The sequence below is a fragment of the Narcine bancroftii genome, chromosome 1 (assembly GCF_036971445.1).
Source record: "Narcine bancroftii isolate sNarBan1 chromosome 1, sNarBan1.hap1, whole genome shotgun sequence".
NCBI classification, from domain to species: Eukaryota; Metazoa; Chordata; class Chondrichthyes; order Torpediniformes; family Narcinidae; genus Narcine; species Narcine bancroftii.
The window spans coordinates 276,723,716-276,748,900 of record NC_091469.1 but is presented as its reverse complement, the minus strand read 5'-3'; the positions used below and the strand labels follow the sequence as shown (position 1 = coordinate 276,748,900).

Below are 25,185 nucleotides of genomic sequence, written 5' to 3'. Positions count from 1 at the left end.
AGATAATTCAGGGGTGGTGCACTTCCTCCATTGATTATGGTGAAGATCCATGTTCCCATGACAAATGGTGGCAATGCCATCCCTTGTGCATATTGTTCCATCAGTGCTCTGTTCGATGTGGGTATAGCCACTGTATTCATGGTGGTGAGGCAAGTGACAATCTCCATGAAGAAGCTCCGAATGAATCGTTTCACTGAGCTGTCGAGCAGAGAGCACCTTCAGGAGATTATCACTCCATTTGAAAGAAAGGGTGGCTATCCGGTGTTCGCTGATGCCATTGAAGGTAACATATCCCCAACATTGCCCCACAGGAAGATCCATCATCCTACTGCAATCACAAAGGTTGGCACTCAATTATTCTGCGAGCTGTTGTCAATCTCAACTGCCATTAAGGATGAAGTCTCCTAATATCAGTTGTTGCCAATGAAGAAATCAGGCCTTGTCATTGCACACATGGTCATTTTGTGTTTCCAGCTTCACAGATGTGTATGTGGGCTGGTCTGATCACACCCATGATCCTCTAGTTCTTATCAACTCTTCCCTTTACAGAAGGGCTGAGAACACAAGTGATTATCACAGTGGAAGATGAAGTTTATGACATGCACAGTTGATCACCTAGAGCACACAGGTCAAACTCAGGCCCGCGGGCCAAATTTGGCCCATGATATAATTATATTTGGCCCGCAAGATCATATCAAATATGTATTAGAGATGGCCCGCTGGCCGCCGCGCCAGTATAGCGCATGCACAGCTCATACAACAAATCCCAGAATGCTTTGCAAATGCGTTGGCGCCGGCCCGTCAGCCCGCTAATCGCCCCCACCTCCTCTCTTTACTTTCATTAGCATCTGCGACCTGTCGCCCAACTCACATGTAATAAACCCCTTACGAAAAATGGCCAAACGAAAGACAGAAAACAGGACCTTTCAAGACAGGTGGGAGGCAAACTCTGACCCCAGAGTTTGATGAACTTGCATCTAAGAAGAGATGCCAAGTATCTGCTTTAGACCCAGGTGCATCAGAGTAAATCACAGTGTAGCAAGCTAAGCTTGGATTAATATTTTCTTTGGTTAACTTTCGACTGTTCATAGTTGAAAGATTGGATTTTCATTGAAGCAAGTTGTTTTTTTTTGACTTGTTGGCTTGTGAAAAAAAAAAATACATTTAAAAGGAGCTTAAAGGCTATAGAGAAATATTATTTATTGAATATTTTATTTCTCATTTGTTAATGCTTCTACTGGAAAAAGTTTAACCAAAACTATTATTAAACATTTATTTTAATAAGAAAAAGTTTAACATTACATATGTTGAAAGAGGAGAAAACATGCAGATGTTGTTGAAAATTTTCAATAAATATTTAGTTTGGCCCACAACTTAGTCTAAGTTTTTAATTTTGGCCCTCTGTGAATTTGAGTTTGACACCCCTGACCTAGAGCATCAGGAAAAGGCCTCTCAAGTTCTTTCTTATGCTCCTTGTACTCATTCCTCTGCTCCAAAGATGTTGGAGTGAAAGTCCCTGCACATTTGACTGAAATAGCTAATGATGGGGTTCACACAGATTCATGTTGTCAATTGACAGAAACAAAAATTAAACTATGAACTGAGTTTCATGCAAATGGCTGTGGAAAATGTGTTTAGATGTCTTAAAGGCCAATGCAAGTGCCTGTCTAAAAGAATGGACATTAATTCCACCTTCGTGTCAGAGATTGTTGTTGCCAACTGTGTCTTGCATAACATTTGTGATATTAACCAAGAACACTTTCCAGAAGAGTAGAAGAGTGTTGAATCAGATCTCCCTCTACAAGAGGACTATTAGGACTATTCTGTGTGAACGTGAAGACAACTGAGGCACGTCACCTAAATGTCAATAAAATGTTATTGCACATCTTATAATGTAGAGCAACAACAGCTTATTAAAGTGTTAGAATGAAAGTTGAGAATGACATTTGTAAACATAGACCTAAAATGCCATTAAAAGCAGTGCATTTCTGAAATCAAAAATTAACCACAGTCATGTAAACAGTGTTTGCATCTTTCAGTTCCCCAAGGTCCACATGAACACTTATCTCATTAGCATTAACAAAATAGTGCACCTTTTCATAGTGCACATTTAGAACTCGGCAATAGATAAATAACGCATTGCACTGCTCATCAACAATTACAACTAAAAACTATTGTAAACGTAAAGAATTTTGAAATAACATCTAATTTTCTGGCAGATCATGTGCAATTGCTTGCTTGGCATTCTCATCACTTCCTTCAGAAACTGGAAGCAAGAGGAGTGGAAAGGGGAAATGAGGAGTCATCTACAGAAACATCATCACCACCCTGTTACAGGCATGCCCTTCTTGAGGAGGTCATGGTGGTGGGCTTCACAGGTGTTAGAAGACGGCAGTGGGAGGATGATGGAATTTGGAGGGGAACAGGCTCTGGAAAGTGGTAGGAAGGAGGAGAATTGTATAGAGATGGCTGCTGGCAGTGAGATGGAGGGCTTCTGAATGGGGCACGTGGCTCCAGGGTGGAGGCAGCTGGTTGGAGGGAGGATGCAGAAGGCTGGCTAATGGTGGAAAGAGAATGGATAGTGGAGGGACATTGGCAATCACATCAATCGATTTTGCCAGGTTCCTTATCACACCTGTCTATTCATGCATCTCCTGCCGAATCTCAGTGATCAGGGGTGATAAACCTTTGATGTTTGCCTGGGGCTCGTGCCTGTCAGCCCATTCACCATCTCTGACTGCCTCTCCCTACGCTCCTGTTCTCGTCCCTCGGAGTTAGTTTGTGGTCTCCTTCCTTTTTGTGGGCTTCCTGCGCTTCTTCCTCCCTTTAGTTCCCGGATAACAAGCTCAATGCATGTGAGATTTACAAGCCATGACATGTCTATGAACTTGTAAATAAATAAGGAATGATGAACAGATGAGATACGATTCTTACCAGCCTCTGGTGCAGCAGTAGACAAGGTCCCACTTTTCTGGACTGTTGTAGTCTGCTAGGTGGCTGAGGTACTAACAGTGGATGAGGTGGAGGGAGAGGGTGAGGTACAGGGGAGGGAGGATGCAACTGGGGCAGATGAGGTACAAGGGGCATCCCATCTCTGTACCTCCTCCAGTTGCAAACTATGTTCAGCAGATTGTGCAGCAGCCCCCTGACTAGGCTGCATGTTGGCCACCAAGAGGGGCTCAGCTTGTTTCCTGGTACCACAAATACTACAAGCCTGTTTGAAATCAGGCCAGTCCAATAGGCCCTTCCCATTCCTCCCATTGTGGTCCACAACCTGATGGAATCACCTCTTAAGGGTCTTCAGATTATTTACATCCAAAGACTTGTCCCTGTCAAACTCCATTTCTCTCATAAAACCGGTCATCTTTAATGGTGCTCGTCAAATCTTACCCTACAGCCTCTACCATCCTCAGTGGGAGTATCTCTTGCACTTCTCCATCACCCCAGTTTGCAGACAATTTATTTTGTTATTTCTGATCTTTTAAAACTGCACACCAGATTTTATTCCACTCAGTTTTTATAATGCACACTTGATATTTAGACTACAATCATTTGGATTGCACTTCTAATTGAGAGGAAGAGACACTCTGACAGTCAGTCTTACCTTCTGACTCCAGCACACTGCCTCAGCACGTAGTTGAACGTGCTCATGTGTAAAATCACATCATTTCTGTCCTTTGATGGAAAATGTCCTTTTTCCCACTGGTTTAAATCATAACGCTAGTGTCAGCTGACCCAGGGATGCGAGTAGGGGGTCGAGGCCATCAATCAAAAGTTTTACCCAAAACCAGCCATGGACATTGGCTCTCTTGGGTCCAATAAGACCTTTCGTTATGCAGTTCTTCTATTAATTTGTCTTCTCCTAGCACTTGCAGGATTCCTGCTTTGAATAAATTCACCAGATTGCTTCCCTCAATTCCTTCTTTCAATCCAATAAATCTGATGTTATTTCATCTGCTAAAATTCTCCATGTGGTCGATCTTGTCCAGCAGACTGTGATTGCCCGACTCTCATTGCTTTGCATCTTTCTCCAAAGCTTTTAGCTTATCTTGTGTTTTTACCAAGTCTATTTCTGCTTGAGTTATTCTTTTCATCAAGTCTTCAACGATTTTTTAAATTTCAGTTACGTCTCTCATTTTTTTTTTTAAAAAAAACGCCAACAAATCAGTTTCTCAAGTTTTCCCATTTTCTCCAGGACAATATTTAGTTATTGTCCCAACTCCCCAGCTTTACCAGGGTCCACCAATCCTGAGGCCATTTTTGTGTCGCTCTCAGTGATCAGGGGTGATATTCCTGGCCAAGTAGAAACGTCTTCATTTTTTGTTCTCAGCTGCTTTGGTTCCTTGGTATTTGCTTTGTCCATTTAGTAAAAAATTCTTTACTTTAAAGTTTTAACAGTCTTTTTAATACTCTTCACAGAGAGCGCAAATCAAAAATCATCCATCTAGGTCCTTCGCATGGCCACACCCCCGCTAAAACCTTCTCTGGAGATACAAAGAAATAGTCAGATCGCAAATAAAACCAAACAAGGCCATTAAAAAGCATGGATGATTTTTAAATCAGAGGAAGAAAAAAATACAATGATGAAACTTCCAAGTTCATCTTGCCGTGCTAATGAGCAACTCCTTCAATTTTCATTGATCAATAATTTGAAAGTATTATTATATTACAAAAAGGAAACCACTGAAGTCATGACACAGATCTAATCTATCCATACGAAAAGGGTATATTTTCATTCAATCTGTTCAAATAAACATTCTCTTCCATTTTTACTGAACCTAAAAATTTTAAGGTATGCCATTCAGCTTAAAATAGCCTAACAAAATTAATGAATATTCAATAAATACTGTTTAGTGTTGCCTAAAAAGAAATTAAGATTCCAGATTTAACTTTTGGAAGCTACATTTATTAAGAAGGTAGCTACCAGTAGTTATGTTGCAATCCTACGGTTACTAAAACTGAACAGCAAAGTCTGCATTAGCAATCCAAAGCAAAATGCTGTTTCAAACTCTAAACAAAATTCTCCATTCACAGCCATTCACTTGTTCAATTTCAACTCTAGCATATTTGATGAGAGTGACTAAAATACATAATGAAGTTGGATTTCTGCACAATTAGCTGATCTCAACTGTACCAAGAAGAATGCTTCTTTGAATGCTGACCATATTGTAAGAAATGACAGGGGATCAGAGGGGCAACATTTTCCCCCATGAGGTTGATGGGCATCTAGAACATTAATTAAGACATTTAGACAGAGTGAAACGTGAAAGTCTGCAGACCTTCAGGAAGTGCTCAGGCCTCTCTTTCCCTCCTATGGACACTGAGACCGGCTGAGTTTCTTCAGCATGTGTTTGAATTGGTTGGCAACTTGGTGGACATGGACAAATTGGGCCAAAGGGTCTGTTTCTTTGCAATTTTAATGAATCAAACTAGCATAAAGTGCTGTAACTTACAACACAGGAAAAAGAACTAGATTTTTTGTGATTTTTGTACACACAAGATTCTTCACTCAAAGATTTGTGACCTGCTCTGGAAAATTTAAATTTGCAAGGGATGACAGTTTTAACCCAGCAGCAGCAAAAAAGTTTTAAACAAATTATTATCTAGAACAGAATACCAGTTTATTTCACAAATGAAGATCAGTTAATTTAAAAAAACAGAAAAGATTGGAAAAATATAAATTGCATTTAACTACCAAAAATGTCTATCACACTTAAGTAATGAAACAGTCAGTGATGGAAATGATGTTTAGGTGGTGCATGTTCCTTTCAAGGGGCATTTAATCAAGTGCTAAATAGAATGATCATCAAACGAAACTGATTGAACAAAAAAATTACCTGGAAACAGTAGCAAATGGCTCCACACTGGAGCACTGTACACAGGTGGATTCCTTTGGCTTTGGTACCAAGATTACTAGTTTTCTTAACTTGCAAGGTTTAAATGAGCAGATAACAACTTTGAAGCACTGTACAGAGGATAGTAATGTTCTTTAAGATTTGTACAGAACAGTGGAATGAGTGGAATACTGCAGGTTTTTGTTTTAAATGCAGAAAAAAAAGTTGCATTTCTATGCAAAGAACAAAAACACAGGCTGAAACTACAAAGAAAACTAGGATATTCAATCACAGATCTTTGAGAAAAATTTAAAAGGCATGAAATGGTCTTTGTCTTCAAAAACAGAGGCAGAGTATAAAAACAAGGAAGCCAAGAATGAGTTTTTCAGATTCAGATTTAAATTTATTGTCGGAGTTACACATGACATCACATACAACCCCTAGATTCTTTCTTCTACGGGCGAGGCAGAATTACCACTAATTGGTAGTGCGGAAAAAAAACTACACAGCATATACATGTAAACAAATAAACTGTAAACTGATGATCAGTGTATGCAAACTGATTGTACAATACAGAGAATTTTTTAAAATCAACAGTCCTGAAATGAGTCCCTGATTTTGTTGTCGAGACTGATGGTGGAGGGGTAGCAACTGTTCCTGAACCTGGTGGTGCCAGTCTTGCAGCACCTATACCTCTTTCCTGATGGTAGCAACGAGAACAGAGCTTATGCTGGGTGGCATGTATTCTTGATGATTGCTGTTGTTCTCTGATGGCAGCATTCCTTGTAGATGTTCTTGATAGTGGGGAGGGTTTTGCCTGTGATGACTTGACCTGAGTCCACTACCTTTTGGAGGGTTTTATGCTCCAAGGTATTGGTGTCCCCATATCAGTGTGTGATGCAGCTGGTCAGCACACTTTCCACCTGTAGAAATTTGCCAGGGTTTCTGGTGTCATATCAAACCTCCGCAAACTCCTGAGGAAGTAGAGATGCTGACACGTTTTCTTCACAATGCCATTTGTGTGTTGGATCCAGGGGAAAGACCTCCAAGATCTTAAATTTGCCCAGTCTCTCCACATCTGATCCAAATGATCACTGGATTGTGTACATCCTGTTTTCCATTCCTGAAGTCAACCATCAGTTCCTAAGTTTTGGTGACATTGAGTGCAAGGTTACAGTATGTGGGTTTGGCCACATCTTAAAACTGGGGCTACACTTTAAAAATCCACAAGATTTCTGGGAAAGCTAGAGTTGTTCCTGAATAAAGGGGTTATGGAAGGATTTAAATCAATAGATAGAGAAGAACGAAATAACTATCCTCATTGGTGGATGGATTAAGAACCAGAGGGTAATGAAGGAGATTGGGAAAAAAAACCAAAAGATGACAAAAATTAATATATTAACACAGGATGTGGTGAGGATCTGGAACGCACTGCCTGCCAAAGGAGCAGATTCAGCAATATTCTTAAAGAATAGGATAAACTCAAAAAGGGAAACATGCCAACAATGGAGACTAGGCAGTGTGATTAACAGGACTGCTCTTGCATTAAACTAGCAGTCTAAAATAAGTCTGATTCACTCATTCCATGCTGTAATACTTCCTTTTCCAAAATAACCCCATAAATATTTTGCATTTGCAGACACACAAATTAAACAGCTCATCTACTGCTTCCAGCGCACCAGTTTTTGGCCTTCATTTGCTGTTATGAATTATGGTACAAATTATATTTCTGTTTTTCACTGTACTTGTGGTATCCATAACTTTTCACAAGAAGCTACCACATTAATAGTTCATTCAAGATTCCTGTGTACCATCAATAATTTTTAACCAAAATTAGAGACATTCTATCTTATTCTTCAGAGAATGACAATATTAAATACGACATCATAACATTAATTTGAAGGTTCTGACCAAAAACTTTAACTGTTTCTCTTTCCACAGACAATGTCTGGATGCATGTTTCCAACATGTGAAGTATTTTGACTTTCATAAACAGCAAAAACAATATTGGGAGATGAAAACAAGTAATATTTTCAAAAGACTAATCAGTGCATTTTTAAATAAATCTTTTATACAAAGATAGATTAGCCAAAGTTATCAAACTCGCCATAACTTACATTAGTCTACCCTGATTGATATAATCATAGATCAGTTCCCATATAGATTCAAGTTGAAAAATACACCGATCAAAACTGGAAAAAGAATCCACAGAATTATTTCAGAAACAACGCAAGAACTAGACAAGTAATATTGATTATTATAAAACTAAAAAAGCATGGAACTATAAAAAGTTTAAAAATAAATTTGTTTAATTCAAAACTCAGTTTGAGTTAACTGTAAATTAAGACATACAAACTCAAAAGATACCATATCTATATTGTCAAATCAATCCACTGGATTTGCTGCCATAAAGATTGGGCCTGAAGAACAACTACTTTCTGTGCACATACTGTGGCTTTCATTGAACAGGCTGCACCAAAGCCCTCCAAGTCTTCTGGAGACAGAAGGTGATGAGCCTAATGGTTCCTCCAAAGAGGGCATACCTAATGAGTGCTGTGGCAACACTGGTGGTTGTTTAAAAAAAAACACCTGCAGTTCTAAGTTCATTCAATCACAATGGAATACGAAAACTGCCAGTGAGTGAACAAATCACACAGCTGCTCAATTAGTTTTATTTGCTGCACATGTAGTGGTTGTTACTACATTCTCTTTGACCAGTGTCAATTCCCAAATTCTATAGTTCTTTTCAATATTAAAAAGCCATGCACAAATTTTGTAGAAGAAAGCATAGAAATCTCTCCAAAGATTCAAAACATAATCAATGAAGATTTCTAAATGACAATTTGATTGCTAACATTTACTTTGCAATTACAATGAAGGTGCATTGCAAGAGTGTACATTTGCTTCAAAGTACTGAAGAAGCAAAGCAGCGAAAGGCAAGCTCAAATCAAATCACAGAAAGCTGCAGATAACAAAATTGATAAATTGGGAGAATGACAACAATGTTGACAAAAATCTTCCAAATTGAACTGGCTAACTTTTCTAAAGGAAAGGATTCTGTTCCTTCTATAGATTACTCTCATTTATATCATCTCATTAATTCACAATAGACTTCATACCAGATTAATAAAATTGATGTAAAAATCACATTTGACAGTGATAGATGGACAATAAAAATGCTCAATTCCCCATGAAAGAATGCAATTGAGGCACTCCATTTTCAATAAAAAGCAAATGATATAAAAAGTACAAACAGAAGCATCCAGAAAATTCCTAACTATTGTGAAGAAAATGAAAATATTTTTGTCTCTTTTTTCCATCTCTATCATTTTGAGAAGTACATCTGCCCTTCAAACAGAGGATACAAATAGATGAGCATTGCTGTCACCTCAATATTTTCCAGAGATCCCAAAATGGATCAATTCCAAATCATCTTTACTTCTGCAATTCATAAAGTGGTGGAGAAACTCAGCAGGTCACACAGCCTCAATAGGAAGCAGAGAGATATAACCATTGTTTCAGGCCTTAGCCTTTTGTCAAAGTGTGGACATTTTTTTTTCTTCATTACAGTAATTAATAATTTTCAAGTTCTTTGAATTACTCAAAGGAAAACTGCATTTTTAAATACACGTGCTCCAATTGTGCCTTTGAAACAACTGGGTGTTGCAAACAAAGTGCATTAAAAGTTGATGCTTTGGAACGAAGACTGATTCTTAATTTAAAAATTAAGTTAATATTTTAAAATTGAAAGTGTTTTAGCGAATTCCCTCAAAGAAAAAACAGAATCTTTAAAATTCCTGAATAAAGTGTTTTCTGTGTAATAATCCAGCATGCCCTCAATGAAATTAAAAAACATTATAAATTCATAAAATTTTCAACAATATTGGGATGTTGCTGAAGTATTAGCTTATTTTTTTCTTTCAATTAATGGAAGCAGCAGAATGTGTTCTTTTATAAATTCAAATCATTTAAACAGATTTTTTTTTAAACTTAGATGAACAACATTTTTCCACAAAACATACAATTTAGGAGATTTGTTGACAACACTATTATGGAAAATTTAGAGATTACAGCATTTACCATGGTACTTGCTCTGTCCAGAGCAAGCAGTTCTTGTCAGGGAGTAATTTCCCCTGTGTAATCTCACATGTCAGTAAAATTTAAAGTTTATCTGGCACACTCAGCTGTTTAATAAATAATTCTAACGAGACCCTTTCAGTAGCATTTCTTGAATGGAAGAAAAAAAACATAAAAGACATACAGGTTGGTTTTTTTCCCCCTAAATTGGTCATTTATTTTCTAAACAAGATCCCCACCATCAATAACTTTATTGTCTCCCCCTCCCCCCCCAGACTAAAATGATTAAAAAAAAACAATTGCAACTCAATGCTCCGACGAATTTAAAAACACAAATATGCTTTTGTTTTTCCAAAGCCACTCAACACGTCAATAATTAGTCACACAAAGCTGGAAAGCAGATTTTGTTTTCCACTGTTATGAATGATTCAATTATCAACAATAAGATAAAACAAACAACATACCTAACATACAAAAAAAAGGGTTTGAGGCAAGTTTACATTGAGCATTTGTAATTGAATAACAAAGAAGTTCAGTGTCCACCCTCTGCCCACTGATTCAGCTCAGCTGCCCTGCACTCACTCATTCACGGCCTAAACGATTCTCTTCGACTGCAACGAGATGGACACACATGACTAACGCCATCTCTTCCCCCCCACCCCCCACCCTCATTATTTTATTCTTTGCTCACCCGTCTTTTCGGAGTCGTAGCCGACCACCACGAAGTAATCAGCCAATCTCGTCATTCCTCGTGAATCGCAGGGCTCCGAACCGAGAACTTCAACATTTTTCTCCAGAGCAAACCTCAGCCATGTTTCCTCCCGGCCCGCGCACTGCGCGTGCGCCGACAGGATTGCTGGCGCGGCGGCGAGCCGTCGCCTGGGATCCCTCCAAAGCATTGCCCGGGGAGGGACTGGGACGCGGCGGTGCGGGGCAGCGCGCTCTCAGGGAAGCCGAGTAAAGAAGCGACGGTCAGCACTGTTGTTGGTCTTTCAGCGGTGTCATGTTCCAGTTTGCTGGCGTTGGAGGCAATGTTCAAATCATGAGAGGGCGCGAATGTCAATCAAAATAAAGCGGAATTTGCAGGTGACTCCAAACAAATCAACTCAGTCGGAGCAAGAGAGGCAGGTCAGCTTTTCACCAAATTTCAGTGTTGCAAATCCAATGAAGGAGGACGAGCAGCTCACCTCGAGCTAACCAAACATTCTGCTTTAAAAGGAGCAGATGGAATGATATGGGACACCGACTCCAACCATAAAGAATAGGCGCCTTTCAACCTCGATATCGGCTACTGTGCGGCAATTAAGGTGCAGTCATGGGACGCCATGGGGAAACAACTAGAACTGAGCTCAACAATTTGAGCACAAGAACATATTGTTGATATGGCACTCATCTCCACAGTGTTTGGAAAGGCTAGTGTTGAAACAGATCAGCTCCCGTCTGAGTGAGAGGCCATATGGATCCGCTCCAAGTCACCTATCGATGGCAGATGCCATTTCACTGGCTCTACACAAAGCCCTGGAGCACCTGGACAGTAAAGATGCATTCATCAGGATGCTCTTTATCGACTACAGTTCAGCATTTAACACCATCACCTCCTCAAAATTGATCAGCAAACTCCAAGACCTGGGACTCAACACCCCACTGTGTAATTGGATCCTGGATTCCCTCACCTCCAGACCACAATCAGAGAGGATTGGTAAAACCATCTCTCCACAATCTTCATCGGTACCAGAGCACCACAGGGCTGCGTTCCTAGCCCCCTGATCAACTCGCTATACACCTTGGACTGTGTACAACAGCACCAACTACAAATTCACTGACGATACCAAGGTAGGGGTTGTATAAAAAGGGGCGATGAGACAGCATACAGGATGGAGATTGAAAACTTGACTGGATGCTGCACCAACAACAACCTCACACTCAATGTCATCAAAACCAAGGAGTCTAATTGTTGACTTCAGGAAGCAAAAACTAGAGGTGTACAATCCAGTAATTATTGGGGGATCAGAGTGAGCAAATTTAAGTTCTTGGAAGTCACTATGTCAGAGGATCTTTCCTGGACCCAACACACCAATGGCATCATGAAGAAAGCACATCAGCACCTTTACTTCCACAGGAGTTTGCAGAGGTTTGGGATGAAAGCAGAAATGCTGCCAAATTTCTACAGATATATGGTGACTGGCTACATGACATTCTGGTATGGGCACATAAAGCTCACCAAAAGGTAGTGAACTCAGCCCAAGACATCACAGGCAAAACCCTCCCACCATTGAGAACATCTAAAGGGAACACTGCATTCGGAGCAGCAGCAGCAATCATCGAAGACCCACATCACCCAGCACATGCTCTGATCTCACTGCTACAATTAGGAAAGAGGTATAGGTGACACAAGACCTGCACCACCAGATTCAAGAACAGCTGCTACCCCTCCACCATCAGACTCCTCAACAGCAAACTCAATCAGGGACTCATTTAAAGACTCTTTGCACTTTATTGGTTTTCTTTTCTCTCTTTATTGCACAGTCCATTTGTTTACTTTTCTTTATTTGTTTACATATGTACACTAAATAGTTTTTCTGCACTAGAAGAAGGCAAATGCAATGCTGGCATTCACTTCAAAAAGAATAGAATGTGATGTTGAGACTTTATAATATAGCATTTCTCATTTATCTCTAAACTTATCTCTAAGTTTAATTCCACTATGCACAAATGTAAATGTGTATGTGAGATAAAATCCCACTCTGAAAAGTCAATTTCAAAACTTCAGCATCATTTTAGTCTTGCTTGAAGGTCTTAAATTCTCAGTTCGGAAATAATTACTGCTTTCCTCAGAACTAAAATGGCCGCACGCTCATACAGGAGTTTCTGAAATAACACTTATTGTTTGCATTATCTCAAGAACCACCATAAATCCTTTTCATCTTCTTGACTCTAACTTCAAGCAGCATCCATTTTCATCTCAAACTGGCTTCTGTCTTCTATCTCAAAGAACCATGTGTGTTTAAAATGCCAATGTGTTGTCTTTGTGCCCCAGTAACCACCCACAACTAACTTACTAAGAATACATCTACTAAGATAATTATATACGAGAAATATAGTTTAACATTAAAATAAAGATTAACATATATCCGTTACGCTGCAAAAGTACCTGACAAGCTGGCATTCCATCTGGAGGCTCTCAAAAGATCTCCCAAGATATCAGCAAATGATTCAATATAGTCTTAATGCCTACATTGACATTGTTCCCTCTAATATTTAAGTCTGACATCTGATTCCTATGAGTTGCATATAAATGCTGGAAGCAGACTAATAAACAAGTACCTCTAAATGTTTCATAGGGCAAAACAATTCGCATGAGAAACAAAAGCGGCAGATGCTGAAATCTTGAAAAGATAGAGAAGCTGGTAAGAAGGGGAGATAACGAGTATTTAAGGTGGGGGTCAAAAGGGTGATCGTGTTGATGAGGGACTAAGAAGTAGAAGCATTTTGGACAAAGTTAAATTACTCAGAATAATGCTGCAGTGAACCGGGTTCCAATCTGGTGCTGCCTATAAGAAGTTTGTACATTCTCCCCTTGACTGTGTCGGAACCTTAAGAGAAAAGGGGGGAAAGAAAAGTGGACAGAGGGGGAGAAGAAGGAAAAGGGGAAAGAGCTGGCATCAACATTTAATACAATCAGAAAGGAAATAATAAGGGATGAACATTAAACATAAAATATTTAATAAATAGACTAAACTATCTGGGTATTTAAATAATTCAAATAAGGCTGCCAAATATCTATGAATATGTTATATTTGTAGATTATGTAATTTTATCCAGGGGTATACAACTTTGCATTTCCATATTCCAACAACTATCCACTTTTGACACCCTCCACCATCAAAATCACTGGAGGTCCCCACTGACCACAAACTCCATTGGACCAGCCACATAAATACTATGACTACAAGAGAAGGTTAAGGGCTAAGTAAGTATCCTGTGATTCATCTCAGAAAAGACTCACTATCACCTGTAATGCCCAAGCCGAGCCATAATGGAATAATTTCCAATTGTCTAGTTAAATACTGCTTCAGTAGCACTCAAAACCTCAACACTATTCAGGACGAAGCAGTCCATTTAATAGGCCTAAATATTCAGACTCTGCATCAGTGGTGTACAGTGGCTGCAGCCTGTGCTATCCACAATATGCATTGGATTTATTGCCTGAACTGTTCCAACATGAGGAGAGAAAGCTCAACAAGTATATTGAAATGCCATTACATTCCAAAGGCGCTATTTGCCTTGGTGAGTCTGTTGTCTATCTCGTTGTCGATCCTTGCATCCGATGAAATGATAGAAAAAGAAAGATTTTTTTTGTCCAGCCATCCCCATGTTCAAATGGTATATAAAAAAAATCAAGATTCCAATTAACATAATCTACATAAAATTCACAAAAATCTTTCTTTGCTCTGTAAGGCACACAATGAGGCTTACTACTACAGCACCACTATCAAGATAAGAAAAGGAAGCAAAAGAGACTCTTCTCAGAGTCAGGTCTATGGATCCCACTTCCCCGCCTGTGCTTCCAACACCTCCTTATCTGCACAGCCACTAGACCTGTCCAGTAACCTTGACCCCTGGTTATTTTCCTTCACCATTACTCAGTCTGGCACAGTGATTATATGTTCTTTCCAGAAGAACTACAGAATTTCACCTTCTCAAGGGAAAATCTGTTTGGGCCTTAAATAGTTTTTTGTGGCAGACTGAAATTGAATGGACGAAAAATAATTGGAAATCAATTAAGAACATCCAGAATTATTCAAAAAATATGATTTCAAATGACAAAGCCAATGCCATCACACTTTCCAGTGTTTCACAAATACATATTAGACCCTGATGACCCATCTGCAACAAGGGCCTCAGATTCTTATGGTCTATAATTATTGTTCTATGTAACATTAATATAATTACAAATGACAGCTTCAAGATAGAAACTCAAGATCACAAAGCTCTGCATAATAATGCAACAGGACAAGTCATAGAAAATCTGAGAGGATTTAAATTCATCAAATAGTTCTCAATTTTTTTTTGATCTTACACTTGCATGTTTGTAAGAACACTGGAATATGGGGATGGCTGGACAAAAAAAAATCTTTCTTTTTCTATCATTTCATCGGATGCAAGGATCGACAACGAGATAGACAACAGACTCGCCAAGGCAAATAGCGCCTTTGGAAGACTACACAAAAGAGTCTGCAAAAACACAAAAGAGTCTGGAAAAACTGAAAAACCTCACAAAGATTAGCATATACAGAGCCGTTGTCAAACCCGCACTCCTGTTCGGCTCTGAATCATGGGTCCTCTACCGGCATCACCTACGGCTCCTAGAACCCTTCCACCAGCGTTGTCTCCGCTCCATCCTCAACATTCATTGGAGCGACTTCATCTCCAACATCGAAGTACTCGAGATGGCAGAGGCCGACAGCATCGAATCCACGCTGCTGAAGATCCAACTGCGCTGGGTAGGTCACGTCTCCAGAATGGAGGACCATCACCTTCCTAAGATCGTGTTATATGGCGAGCTCTCCACTGGCCACCGTGACAGAGGTGCACCAAAGAAGAGGTACAAGGACTGCCTAAAGAAATCTCTTGGTGCCTGGCACATTGACCACCGCCAGTGGGCTGATATCGCCTCAAACCATGCTTCTTGGCACCTCACAGTTCGGCGGGCAGCAACCTCCTTTGAAGACCGCAGAGCCCACCTCACTGACAAAAGACAAAGGAGGAAAAACCCAACACCCAACCCCAACCAACCAATTTTTCCTTGCAACCGCTGCAACCGTGTCTGCCTGTCCTGCATCGGACTTATCAGCCACAAACGAGCCTGCAGCTGACGTGGACATTACCCCTCCATAAATCTTCATCTGCAAAGCCAAGCCAAAGAAAAGAAGAAAATGGCCATGTAATAATGCACACGTGGACTAATCAAAGCTGTCAATTTCTATCAAGAAATCTGAATCAACCCATCAACCCAATCATGGATAATGTTATCAACAGCAAATGTGAACAGGTCCAAAGTCACCAGTTCACCAAAGGATGCAACACCTCATCCTTTACTGTATTGCAAAATGTTGTTTATTAAAAAGTTCCTATTTAGTTTGCATTTGAGTGAATCAATGCTGCTTCACAGTTCTGCTAAGGAATATACACCTGGATATGGTCAAGCTTGGTTGGTCCCTTCTGGTTCTAATATTTAGTACAAGGTGAAATAATTTGCTCTTATATACTACCAAATAGTGTGAGATTATCTGCCTCCACAACCCCTCTCAGGCACATTCCGAACACCCTCCCTGGATGAAAAAAAATCTTCCTCAAATACACTTTAAAACATAATTCCTTTCCTACGCCTATGCATTCTAGAGACTGTCACTTGGAAAGTTTCCCACCCATAACTTTATCTATACCCTATATTATTACCTATACCTCTGTTAGGTCTCTCTTCTATCTCCTCTGTCTCAAGGAAAGCCAAGCTTCTCCATTCTCTCCTCATGACTGAAATGCTCCTTCCCGGACAACATCCTGTCTAATCTCCTCACCCTTTCCTGAGCAAATATTTATTTCCTCTTGCATGGTGATCAGAATTGTTCACATTATTCAAGCTGTGGCCAATCCAATGTTCTCTGAAATTCTGTTCATTGATATGCAGAAGCCATATCCCAAATGTCTTCATCTACCTATGCTGCCACCTATAGGGATGCGTGGACTCATAGGCCAAAGTCCCCAAGCCGAGGGCTTTACCATTCAGGGTATGTCCTAGCTTAACTGGTCCTTGACGATGCATCACCTTATACTACAAGGACTAAATTCCATTTGCCATTATTCTGGTCAATTTACCAACTAATAATATCACTCCAGAGCCTACAACTGAAATGAAATGAAGAGAACAAATTAGTGGGATATTCTTCACAGAAAAATCAGCAAGTCGTGTTTTCTATTCGAAAAGGAAAACAAATTATGTCTGTTTTCAGTGTTTCTGTGTTGCTCTGTTCCAGCCATCACAACTCCAGCAGCATTGTTTTGTACCGGTAGGAATCTTCAGGCTGAGTTTGTTGCTAGCTTGCATTTCAATGTTTTGATCTTAGGCAAAAAAAGGATGTACAAACAAAGGAAGAAGGTGGAAGTGAGCACATAGAAAGACTCTAAAATCCAGCTGGTTTGAACTTAGAAGCTAAATGGTTTATGTAAATTTTTTTTAAATATTCCCTCACATCTTTTTAAAAAACTGCTTTCGATATACCTAAAATCTGTGCTTACTCAAACAGTATAGTAACCACAAGAAGACAGTGATAATGAATGCACACATTAACAAGGTTTCACAATGACAACCCTTGGCTCTGATACTGAAATTGCAGACAGTCTTGGAGAAACTAAATGGAAGAGAGGTACCCTAATAAAGAGGCCACTGAATACTCTTGTATAGATTTCAATTCTAAATCTGTCCATCGTGGACAATCCAATTTTTCAGAATAAAAAATCCAAAAAGTTAGATAATGAATATTAACAGCCCAGTAATAAAATCTAAAATTAGGTAGGGCCATACCTCCATCTTTTTAACTTTTGTCAATGAAGTGTACTAATTCTAGAGTTTTTGTTCTTCCAAATAAAGAACTTTTGAGTTAATATTATCAAAAAAAGACTTTGGGATGAAAACTGGAATTGCTTGTAGTAGATATAAAAACTTAGGTAATACTATAATTTTAACTGAATTAATACCACCTATTAAAGATAAAGATAAAGGAAACCATCGAGAAAAAGACAATCTCACTTATTCAAATAGAGGAGAAAATCTGAGTTTATATAAATATTTAAATCGTTTAGTAATTTTAACCCCTACGTTTGTGAAATTATCTCTGACAATCTTTAATGGAACTAGATAGGGGCCTGCATATTAATCGAAAAAAAGTTCACTTTTATGAAGGTTTAGTTTATATCGAGAGAAAGCTGAATTGAGAAAACACAGACAACATAGCTGGGTTGATCTTTTGGGATCTGAAAGATAAGCTAATAGGTCATCTGCATATGAAAAAGCCTTATGAGTTACTCCAATTCTGACAAATCCCTTGAACCTCATGGGTGTTGTTAAGGGCTATTGCCAGAGGTTCTAAACCTAGATCAAATAGCAAAGGGCTAAGGAGACATCCCTGTCTAGTTCCTTTAACAGCTTAAGGTTATTATTAGTAACCACCATAGCTAAGGGGAATTTAATCCATGATATAAAGCCCAGACCATTCTCATAAACCTCCTCTGGACCATTTCCAATGGTAGGACATCCTTCCTTAGATATGGAGCCCAAAACTGCTCACAATCTGACCATTGCCTTATAAAGCCTTAGCATTACATCCTTGCTTTTATATATGAACCTCTCCGAATGAATGCTAACATTACATTTGTCTTCTTTACTCAAACTGCCAGTTAACTTTTAGAGAATCCTGTTCTATGATTCCCAAGTCTTTTCGTGCTTCATATTATCCTAAATCTGGGATTCAGAAATGCAGTGGTTAAGTTACTGGATTTGGCGAGAAAGCTGTGGACCATTGAACCAGAGCCAAGAGTATGAATCCCACCATAGAAGCTAGAGAACTTAGATGCAAATAATAAATCTGCAATTCATTAAAACAAGATTCTTTAGCATTAACCAAGAGATGACCAGATCGTTGTGAACCTCACCTCATTCACCACTATCTCTCAGGGAAAGAAATCTGCTCTCCTTAACTTACCCGGCTAATAGGCAACTCCAGTTGGTTCCCAACTACCTCCATAGTTCAGGGAGAATGAAGGATGGTCAATAAATACCAGCATCGCCTGTGAATTCAAGATAATTGATTGAATAACAAAAGCAATCACTGTGACAGTTTTTTTTGCAGTCACAGAATGATTACAACATGGACTATCTACGTGGTCTGTTAAATCTACACCATCTCCCCATTTAAGAGCAAGTGAACTAGTTTCGCTCTACCTTTCTCTTCCCAAGGCAATCCAAATTCTTTCCATTCCGATACACATCCAGCTCCGTTTTGAATGTTATAGTTGAAACTGACCCCACCTACTACCCCTGGCAGCACATTTCTTATCCTCACCACTTACTGCATGAAAGAAATCATCATATTAATCTTTTGTTTGCTAAAGACTTTCAGTGTGACTCTGAATCCTTGCATTCATTGGAATAATTTTCCTTTATCCACTCTACATCTTGTATGTCTTTGATTACGCTATATAGATTATATTTTAGTAAATCTCCGGCACATTCTCAGAAACCTTTACATCTTTCTGAAAATCTGAATCAATTGACTAAATTCAGGAAGGAGATAATGCAATGTGTAATAATGCAAATTGGAAGAATGTTGAAGAAAGCAATGATTTAACTGTTATTTTGACTCAAAAGTGGCATGAATAGGTTTATGATATTGTATCATCTTTTGAAGTTTAATATTCAGCAAAGAGCTACAATATGATCTCACCACCAAAAACATCATCTCTCCCCCCCTCCACTTTCTGCAGGAAATGCTCCCTCCAAAACTCCCTTGTCCATTCATCCCTTCCTACTAATCACCCCTCAGTACCTACCCCTGTGGCTGTACCTCCTCCCTCACCACCATCTGGGCCCCCAAATAGTTCTTCTTAGTGAAGCAACACTTCACTTGTGAATCTCCAGGGGGTCATTGACTGCATTTGGTGCTCCAGATGTAGTATCCTATACAATGGAAAGATTGGATGCTGACTGGAAGATCATTTTGTTGAGCACCTTTGCTCTGTCTGATGCAATAGCAACTACTTCCCAGTGGCCAAGCATTTTAATTCCACATACCATTCCCACACCAACATGTCTATCCATGGTCTCATGCACTGCCAAACCAAGATTACCCATAAAATGGAAGAACAACAACTTGTTTTCTACCTGGGCACTCTCTACCCAGACAGCATTAGCATTGAATTTTCAAAGTTTGTTAACTCCTACCCTTTCCCAAAAACCTTTCCTCCAGCTCCCCACCCTCTTCCCTTCCATTTAGAGAGCTACCCCTCCCCAATCACCTCATCTTTTTCTCTTCTACCCTCCCACCTGCATCTACCTATGACCTGTTGGCCCGTGCTCCTCCTCCTGCTCCTTCCTCCCTCCTCTTCTCTCCTTCCCTCTCTCCCGTTTTACTCAGATACCTGTCTGTGTTTTGCTCATATCTTGACAAGGGGCTCAGGCCTGAAACTTTGGTTAATCTGTAGATGCTGTGAGACCTACTGAGTTTCTCCAGCTCATTTGTGTATTCCACTCAGCCCCAGCATCTATAATCTTTCCCGTTTAACTCTGGCCTGCTGAGAATTTTCTATTTTGTCTGTTCTTAGGTCAGGAGGCCTAAAGTTCAAACAGTCGTCCAATTATAGACACAAGAAAGACCTCAATCTACTAATGTCCAACGTTAAAAAATGTCTTTGTTATTCTTTAGGCACTGACATCTTATTCAATTGAATAACCTGACATTTGACATTGACTTCACCTCAGTATTCCTTCAGAATCACCTGCAGATTTGATGAAAGTAAAGTCTGTCTTTTCCTCTTTCACTGATATGGATTGTAAACTGATTGGAGCCAATATTGATATTTGTCGCATCTCAGTAGAAATGGCAAACTGAACATAATGGATTTATTCCCACTTTCTGACACTGACAAATTATCCCATTGGCAAAGCCAGTGGACCTACTGCTTCACGGCTTCAAGTGACCCACTTCAATTCTGACCTCCAGTACCATCTTGGTGAAAATTGAACAACTTCCTGGAGACGATGTGTGTGGGTCTTCCTTGGTTGCTTTGGTTTCCTTCCACAGAACCATAGAACATTATCACATTGAAAACAGGCCTCTTGGCCATTCTAGTCTGTGCTGAACTATTATTCTGCCTAGTCCCATCGGCTTCCATACTCCTCCCATCCATGTACCTGTCTAATTTTTTCTTAAATGTTAAAATTGATCTACAATTCACCACTTCAACTGGCAGCTGGTTCCACACTCCCATCATTCTCTGTGTTCATCCCCTAATGTTACCCCTAAGATATCCCAAAGATGGTGCAGGCTGGTACCTAACTTGTCCCTAGTATGCAGGTAAATAGAAGAGGTGCGGGAGGGGGGGTGGGAGACAGTTGATGGGAATGTGGGGAAATAAAATGTGAAAGGTGTAAATTCATGATTGATGGTCATCATAAGAGTTGATGTTCCAAAACGTTATTTCCACACTGAATGACTCTAACTGTGCTAAAATATTATCCCAACCATGCTCAGCATGTATTTCATGTAACAATATTTTATAGAACCACAGAACTCTACAGCGTAGAAAACAGGCCATTCAGCCCTTCTAATCTGTGCCAAAACATCATTCTTCTCGTCTCACTGACCTGCATTCATTTCATAACCTTCCAAATCTCTCCCATCCATGTATCTATCCAATTTATTCTTAAAACTTTAAAGTGAGCTCGCATTTACCACGTCAGATGATATCTTATTTCTTATCTGGTATATTATTAAATATTTTATTAAAATTTGAAATATACCACAATTAATGGGTTTCTTTTTTCAACCAAACCAACCACAATCTCAAAAATCTCAGTCAAATGTGTCGTGTGTGATTTCTCTTTTAAAAACTCTAGTTAGTCTAGCCCCTTTTCCACTGGCATCCCAGTACAGTGCAGTGTCCTGGGATAAGATGCCCTTTGTGCCGTTTCCACTGGGCCACCCTTAACTGAGACACAACTCATCCCCAGGGATCGGAGTGTTCTACCTTCAACTGGAAACAGGTGACTTTCTGCTGTCTCTTTTCCACTAGTTTTATCAGCTAGCCGGCATCAAGAAATGCCAGGGATATGAGTAGGGGTCAAGGTGGTTAATCCCTGGCTTGAAATGATGTCAGTTGATGATGGCATGCTGACAGTTTTCTTTTTCCACTGGTCCCTGTCCCAGTTAATTCCTGGCACAAGGTGCCAGTGGAAAAGAGGCTTCTGATTATGATTTTACAAAATGCCCTGTAACATCTCTTAAGATATTTCCAACACATTCCAACTCACTAGACTATGATCCTTCTTTATTTTGCACCATTTGTAAGATTTTGATCTGCTATAACTGTTGCAGAATCTTGGGAATTTTGGAAGATCACCATTTGTATGGATTTCAATGAAATGTTATGAAAGAGAGAAATACAAACAGCTACTGAACTTTGTAATTTGGTCCAGAGTGACCAAGGATGAAACAGAGACCAGATACTTCACTGGGTGAATCTGTGAATGGAAAAAATGAACATTAATTAGTGAAGCACCTTGAATTATTGTTTTCCATCAGTTTCTATGTTGGAATGAGACCATCCTAATAGTAAAACACAGCAAACTCAGCCGGTCTCACAGCAGCCATAGGAGGTTGGTTTCGGGCCTGAGCCCTTCTTCAAGGAATGATTTTTTTCCCTCTCAATCCTCGAGCAAGGACTCAGGCCCAAAATGGTGGTAATAATCTTTATCTCCTCTTGGCCCTGCGAGACCGGCTGAGTTCCTCAGGCATTTCAACTGCAATCACAGCGCCTGCACACTTTTGTGTTTCTCAGCACCAAAAATATTAATATTGAATCAGAGACAAGAACTCACTGATATTAACGTATATGAATGTACTAATAAAGAAAACCAGAACATTGCTGGCTAATTAGGAAATTATTGGAATACATAATCAAGCAATGGATCCTAAAAATTCTTAGTTGATTGGAGAGCACCAGCATAAATTTGTGGTGGGTACATCATGTCAGATGTATCTTATAGAATTTTGGAAGGGATATCTCAAGTAGTGGTCATAGACTCCGAGAAGGTATTGGATAAACTCCCACCCCCAAAACCGAGCTGACGCTGGCCTCCTGAAATTGATGGCTCAGAAGTTGGCTGAGCGGCGGGAGACACAGTGGGAACATCGTTAATGAACCATGTTAGGGACCAAAATGAAGCCTCAAGTGCCGGAGAAATGTCTGACGAGACGGTGAAGAGTTATGGGAGGGGGTGGGGAGCTAAAGACCTTTCATGGTGATCAATCGAAGAGAATCGCGAGTCTGGACAAGGACATTAAATGGATTGGTGGGGCACTTGACGTGTTAAAGACAAGGGCGGAGAGACTGGAGAAAAACGGTACCAGCGCAATGTTATGCCAGTCCTGGAACATGGAACAGGTAGGAACGGACTGATTCAACAGCTTCCCACCAGCATGCGGAATGCCAATGGAAATCTGGAGAATGAAAATTGCGCGATTTCAGAAATTCTCTTTACCTGATTATTTGTCGAATCTTCATATATTATGGCGACACAGAAAAGTGGACATTCGGTCCAGCATGTCTATTCTGGCTCTCGGAGGGGGGTGGTGGTCCCATCAGTCTTATTCCTCCTCTTAGTTCGCTGCACCACTGCAACAGAACAAAACTGCTGGTAAAATATTATTGCCCCGTCACGAAATGTTTGGAATTTTCGATTTCCTATGTCTGTAAAAGTTTAATTTATTTTGGTGAAGCAAAATTTACTTCTCTGAATGTGATGGTCATCGAACCCGGTTTCCGACAAGAGACTAAACATCTTTGTGCTGAATAGACCTGGACGTGCTGGGCATCTATTACCCTTTCTCGCTGAATTAGAGAAAATTCAGTAAACATTGTAGTATATAATAAATGATGCATACATACTACAATAGGGCATATCTGGAACATTACTAACACGAATATTTGGCAATCGATGTTGACTCATTTGACCAGATTTAATGGTGTCAAACCAGCATTGCACAACTCTTTCTTAAAAATGATTTCAGATGATTTTATTCATTACAGTTTCATGGCACATTGTTACCTCTCTTTATTCCCCCCCCCCCCCCCCCCCCCCCGTGGGTAATCACGTTTCATTTTAAATAAAATTATGGCGAAAAAAGTAAAAACACAACGCTAGAGACTCCCAGCAGGTCAAACAGTGTCCTTTATATAGCAAAGATAAGGATTCATAATCAACGTTTCGGGTTTGAGCCCAGTACTGAGCAAAATGTTCGTGAGTTTCTCCAGCATTGTGCTTCTACTTCAACCATGTTGTCTGCAGACTTTTGTTTTACTCATGGCGTGAAAAATATTCATTTTCTGACATCATTGCCCATTTGGAAGAAGAGCCTAATGCCAAGTGATAGGAAAAGCTGACTCCATTTAATAATAACAACCTGCACTTATACAGTGGGAGCAATATGGTAAAACAATCCAAGAAGTGCATTACTGAAAGCAATGTGACAGTTAGCCACGCGTGTCAAAAGTACTTCTGCGATCTCTGGACCGCACGACTCTCTGTATATAATTACAGAGATCGGGTAGATAACCTTTATCGTGGCATGGTTATGTGGGCTGAAACTGCTGATCTCGGTGTCCCACATGAAGTGTACAAGCAGCTTCTTTGCATTAGTAGTAATGAAACTCGCTCTGGGCTTTGTCGTTGATGTGGGGAACTGAATCTTCAGTTGGAGAAAAACACTACTGGTCGTAATATCCGCAAAGATAAACTCCTGTGAGATGACGATTTTTATTTCCTGGAGCAATGACTGTGCCTGTGCAAACTGCAGTCCTGAATTTATCTACTTTAATCAAGTGAGAAGTGAGAGTTTATCATTCCTACCCATGCCTCTAATCGGCCACTGGACCAACAACCCAGGAGACACAAGATCATTGTCAAATAGTAAAAAATCAACAGATAAGTAGCAGGTGATAATGCAAAACTAAAATGATCTTTTATTTGCAAAAAGTATGAAAGAACGGCGATGCTACTGATAAAACAAATAAAGTTTTCCTTGAAATTGGAAAATGTTTATCAAGTTGCCCAGGCTGAACTATGAAGGATGTACGTGACAATCAACCCCCCGATGCATTCCAATGATTGAGTAATGGATGATCGCTGGAGATACCAGAGGCATTGTCTCAGCATTACAAACAGTCATGTGGAGTCTCTGAGGAAGCAGGCAAGCTGGAACATTAATCACTTGATAAACATTCGGCCAATTCACCTCAGATGTATTCATAAAATTGCAATAATGTAAGTGGAATTAATTGGCTTTATCTTGAGGAATAAAATGTGCTTCACAGCTCGAATTAATTCCTCTCACTATTCTGATAAACCTCTATCATTGTTCTTACCTTGAGACCTTTACCTGCTGAAACCACTGTAACACCCTCACATTTAAAATAGCAAGCACATAAGGAATTTTATAAG

The 25,185-nt window shown here is 39.7% G+C and overlaps 1 protein-coding gene and 1 long non-coding RNA gene across 9 annotated transcripts in view; both read right to left on the bottom strand.

Moving 5' to 3' along the window:
• The window catches only part of sbf2 (SET binding factor 2), a 446,331-nt gene extending 435,463 nt beyond the window's left edge, over positions 1-10,868 (bottom strand). For 2 of the 8 annotated variants that reach the window (XR_011345382.1, XR_011345383.1), the window contains exon 1: positions 10,603-10,868. Coding sequence is in view for 4 of the 8 variants with exons in the window: in XM_069900054.1 (XP_069756155.1) it covers positions 10,603-10,810 (208 nt within the window). In the remaining 4 variants the exon portion in view is untranslated. The remainder of the gene's footprint in view (positions 1-10,602) is intronic. The other 6 variants (XM_069900054.1, XM_069900071.1, XM_069900038.1 and 3 more) reach the window with 4 other exon arrangements.
• An 11,066-nt stretch (positions 10,869-21,934) lies between these two features.
• Positions 21,935-23,668, bottom strand: LOC138744252 (uncharacterized). The gene is made up of 3 exons (XR_011345409.1): positions 23,475-23,668; positions 23,227-23,360; positions 21,935-22,206 (listed from the first exon to the last, which is right to left on the bottom strand). It is a non-coding gene; the product is annotated as an uncharacterized lncRNA (long non-coding RNA).
• Between the last annotated feature and the right edge of the window lie 1,517 nt (positions 23,669-25,185).